A 4,939-nucleotide genomic window follows, 5' to 3' on the forward strand; every position below is an offset into this window, starting at 1 on the left:
TTCTCATTCCTCTTGTCTTTCCTTGCTTCATCTATAATTCTCCTTAATCACAAATTTTATTTTTGTACCAAAAAATTACACCCGCAATAAAACATACATATTTTCTGCAAATATCTGGGCCCGTGCAGAGCACGGGGATCACATCTAAAAAAATCTTAAATCATAGCCATACAAGATAAAGAATATGTTTCCACGACACCACATGTAACGTCTCCGACATGACCATGGGAGAAGCTCTTACATGGTAAGCTCTTCAGTATCGAATCCCAAAGCAGCTAGATGGGTCAAAGTCGATACAAAATACAAACACACTCCATGGAGATCCAGGAGATGTAACTACAGTGTAATAAAAGTCAAAATAAATAAATTAAAATTGGGCGGATATAAACTTTTAAGTTCCTCTGTGAAAGAATGCATTTTTAACTCATGGGTGTACAGCGGAATTTACCCTTAAATATGTCTCTCTATCTTTCTCATTACCTTGTGCGTGTTGTCCTGCTTATAAAAAAGAGTCGAGAGAACGACTTAATTTTGTTTTTCTTTATTTGTTACAGAAAAAAACTAAGTCTCTCCCTACCAATTTTCTCAAGGAAAACTTCAGTTTTCAGGTATACGTTTCTCCTCATTCTCTTACTACTGCATATTTACCTTTGTTGTTCTTTGTTATATCTTCTATGTTGCTGTTGTTGTTATTTTCCATTAAATTAAGGCCAATCTAAACAAAAGAATGAAGCCCCACTTTCGAAACTTGTATTGGAACGTGGGTTTCAAAATTTAAGTTCATCCATAGATTCGGCATAATGTTATAAGTTGCTACAGATTGCATGTCTTGTAATGTTTGTATCACGATTTAATTTAGCTTTCAGAATGTTTTGTGTTGTGTAGTTAAGCTTAATTGATGACACTGTATTGGATTCTTATAATGAATTCATAATGTTTTTTTCCTAGTTTTAGTGTGCAAGTATTTGGTTGTATTGTGATTTTGTTTGATACGTATACTTCGTTTTTACCTGTTTTTGATTTTGTGTTTTTGGTTGATTTCTTTTTACGGGTGTGAGGATTTATTATCAGTTCGAAAAAGGGATTTGGGGCCGTGATTTTGAATCTCCATTTGTCTGTAATCTTGATAATAAGGGTTGTATGAAGTTTAATAAATAATTGGTTATATGGTGTGTATTGGTATTCAGATTTGACAGTTCCACTGGCTTTCTATGTTTTGATGTAAATAATGGGATTTTTCTGTGTTTGGCTGATGCATTTGATCATCAAAACTAGGTTTTGATTCTTGTTTGCTCATTTCTTTGTGTATTTGAATCGGTTTAGTTAAGTATTATGGAATCTAGGAAGTTCTCTAGGTTTTTCCGAGCCTTGTCATGTATTTGGTGTTTTTCGATTCTAAACATTTGAGTTCATAAGAAGCATTTGTTACTTCTTTATGCTTGATTTTATGGCGTTGGCAATGGAACTTATAGTAACTAATTGGTAAAGAGTGATTCAAATTCTTTAAAATGTAATCCATGAATTAATCTAGATTTACCTTTTACAATCGGCTATATTGTAGATGGATTCAGGAAAAGAGGATTCTCATGGAGGTGTAAGTGGGGAAACATCCACTTCTCAATCACCTCAATCACGTCGTTCAGCAGAACGTGATATCATTGCTATCTGTGGTAAACAACAGAAACCTCCTCGGGTTGGATATGAGTATCAGGTTGAAATTCCTCCTTTCGTTGTTGAATCTGAACCTCCCCAACTAATGAAAAGGCTTTCTGATGATGGCATCATGGTCAATGTTGTGGATTCTTTTCTAGAGGCATTACCTGTCCCAATTATGTGGATTAGTAATGGCATTGATAGGCGACATGATGCAAATGGCTCATTAGATTCTACGAACACCATATCCATCAAAAAATCATCCAGTAAGGAAGATTCAAAGATTAAGGTGAAGAGTGAAGATAAAGTCAGCTTTGCAGCGCCGGGTTGCTTGGATAGCTGTTGGACTGATTTGGAGAAAGAAGTTTTTCTCCTTGGCCTCTATATATTTGGCAAAAATCTTGTTAATGTGAAGAGATTTGTTGAGAGTAAACCAATGGCAGACATATTATCTTTCTATTATGGGGAATTTTATAGGTCTGCTGCGCACCGCAGATGGTCAGGTTCTTGGAATAAGGACCGAAGAAGCAGAAGGTGCATACAAGGACCGAAGATGTTTAAGACGTGGAGGCAACAGAAATTTTTGTCGTGTTTGCTTCCTTGCATTCCTGAAAAATGGCATAGCACTTTGGTGGAGGTAAATCTCAATGATTCAGATAAAATGTATATACGTAGATGTGTCTGATTTTCACCTTCTTTTATTCGTGTTCCTGAATTTCTTCTCTTACCGTATTGAAATAAGACGAGCAGTCCTTTGGAAAAGGTAACCAATTGAAAAAAAGAATGGAGAATTTTCTATTGAATATCGTTTCGTGCTTCACCCATAATATTTGACACCCTTACTTACATCCATCTAGGGATTCTCGTTGTTGAAGACAATTGGTCTGAAGTTCCTATCATCCAAGAGGAAAAACTTTATATGTTTCCTATCTCTTCGCAGGTCTCCAAAAGCTTTGAAGCGGGCAGTGTTTCTCTAGAAGAATATGTATCCAGTTTGAAGGCTATAGTTGGTCTAGCAGTGCTTATAGAAGTTTTTGGTATTGGCAAGGGAAAGCAGGATCTCACTGGCCTGGTTACAGATCCTGCACGAAACAATCAGCAAGCCATTTCTCACCCTGACATACCTGTTGGCAAGGGATGGTCTGCTCTTACTCTAGGCGAACTAATTGGGTTTTTAACGGGGGACTATCGCTTAAGCAAAGCGCGGTCAAACGATCTTTTCTGGGAAGCTGTTTGGCCCCGTTTGCTTGCAAGAGGGTGGCAGTCTAAGCAGCCTAAAAATCACACTGGCACTAGTTCCAAAAGTCCGTTGGTGTTTATTGTACCTGGTGTTAAAAAGTTCTCATTAAGGAAATTTGTGAAAGGAGACTTGTATTTTGACTCTGTGGCTGATGTGCTTAATAAAGTTGCGTCAGATCCTAGTCTTTTAGAGCTTGAGGATGAAGCTGGTAAAAGCAACATAGGTAATCAAGAAAATAAGTGGGGTAAAAAGAAGACGAAACTTGACAATAATGTAGACATTGATCATAAACGGTGCAGTTATCTTCAACCGCAATTTGCAGAGAGCAATTTCGACCTCATGAAGTTTACAGTCATTGATACTAGTATGGGGGGTGGAGAAGATTCATTTCCGGTTAGAGAGTTGAGAAGTTTGCCTGATGAAACTACTCATATATCCTCTCCTGAAAGTCTTCCAGTTCACAATGAAAATGGTTTTAAAGACCCGGTGAATGAAAAAGGTGCAGCTAACTTGCCATTGATAAAAGGTACTAATACTTCCAGATCCTCAGATGGTATAACTGACAGGGAAGCGTGCTCTGAGTCCTTAAAGTTTATATATAGTGGTTCAAAGGAAGAGATGCAATTTGCGAGTCCAGTTCATGCTGAGGTAACCTTGCATAGTGGCATGGATCAAAGTATTTGTAACCCTGAGATGCACTCTAAAAAACCCATAAAATTTCACTTCAGCCGGAGGAAGAAGCCTAGCCAATCAAACTACATGTCTCCTGTCATAAAATGCCCGATATTAACTACTTGCTCCGAAGTGAAGGCTATCTGCAGCAAAGACATCTACTCCAGTACTCATGGTTTGAAAGAGGGGGATCGTCATTTACATTTAGGCTCATCTAATGCAAGTGAAAACCTGGTCTCTGCAGTTACGCAATCTCAAGGGGAAATATGTTCTAGTTCTTCGGGTAGAGCCAGTCCAGATGAGAATTGCATTGGTAATTCTATCTCTCAAAATGAAAAGCATCCACCTTTGGTGGCTATTGACCTAAACCTACCCCATGTTCTGTCAGATCTTGAAACAGATGACCCATTCATCAGAGAGGTGGATACTACCCAATGTGATTCGAGTTCCAAGGACCCTTGTTCCCCACCTAGTAGTGATGTGGATGGTGCTGAGCAACAGCCACCAGTTTTGGTCGCGAGGAGGCAGGGCTCAAGAAAACGACCATTAACAGCGAAAGCTTTAGAATCTCTGGTTTGTGGGTTCTTAACTACAAAAAAAAACCCGAGATATTCCATGCAGTCCTAAGGTGGAAATGTTGTTGGGGGTATGAAGCGGTTTTGTAACTGCAAGAGAAGTTAAGCCCATAGGAGAAGACATGGGCTGACAGAAATTAGTAGTAAGAATGTCGCATGACATAACTAGCTTTTGAGTTGCCATGGATTTCGTAAAGCTGACGATTTCTTGTCTGCATTTATCTGTCGTAGGGAGGATTTTAGATCCTGTAGCTGGCGGTTATGGCCGTTCTAATGTCCAATTGTGGGATAGAACGAACACCTTCCTGCAGTTTTGTAATATAATTCTTTGTACGCTTGAACTCGGGAACAAGAAATGTGGCAGCGTTCGTACGTGTATTACAGCTTTTCCAATGGTGAAGTGGGGTATTTCATGTGGCATTGCCCACGACACATTCTCTTGATAGAAAATCCTAAATATTATGCGTTAAAGAGTTTCATCTCCGACATATAAAAGTGGTAATGAATAAATGTCATTCCTTTTCATGGTTTCACAAATACCCTGATGACACAACAAGTATACCTCTCTCAATCCAAAGCCCATTAGGGTCCAATAAGGATTCTGTAACATTACAAAATTACCCTCATATATATATATATATATTTACTAATCTAATAAAAAATCAGTTAATAACGGAAAGAAAAACAGAAAGAGAGAGAAGTCGATCTTCATCAGCTGAAAATCCGAAGAAAAAAATTCAAAAATTTCTCTGAGAAATCTAGGGTTTGAATCAACAGAAAATATTCTTCTTCTTCTACT

The 4,939-nt window shown here is 38.1% G+C and overlaps 1 protein-coding gene across 1 annotated transcript; it reads left to right on the forward strand.

Annotated features, from left to right (window-relative positions):
• Nucleotides 1-512: 512 nt before the first annotated feature.
• LOC113315946 lies at nucleotides 513-4,515 on the forward strand. Its single transcript, XM_026564186.1, has 3 exons — nucleotides 513-608; nucleotides 1,562-2,290; nucleotides 2,594-4,515. The coding sequence occupies exons 2-3, from the start codon at nucleotides 1,562-1,564 to the stop codon at nucleotides 4,190-4,192; spliced, it is 2,328 nt and encodes a 775-aa protein (XP_026419971.1). The 5' UTR covers nucleotides 513-608; the 3' UTR covers nucleotides 4,193-4,515.
• Nucleotides 4,516-4,939: the final 424 nt, after the last annotated feature.

The sequence above is a fragment of the Papaver somniferum genome, chromosome 10, assembly GCF_003573695.1.
Source record: "Papaver somniferum cultivar HN1 chromosome 10, ASM357369v1, whole genome shotgun sequence".
Taxonomy (NCBI): Eukaryota; Viridiplantae; Streptophyta; class Magnoliopsida; order Ranunculales; family Papaveraceae; genus Papaver; species Papaver somniferum.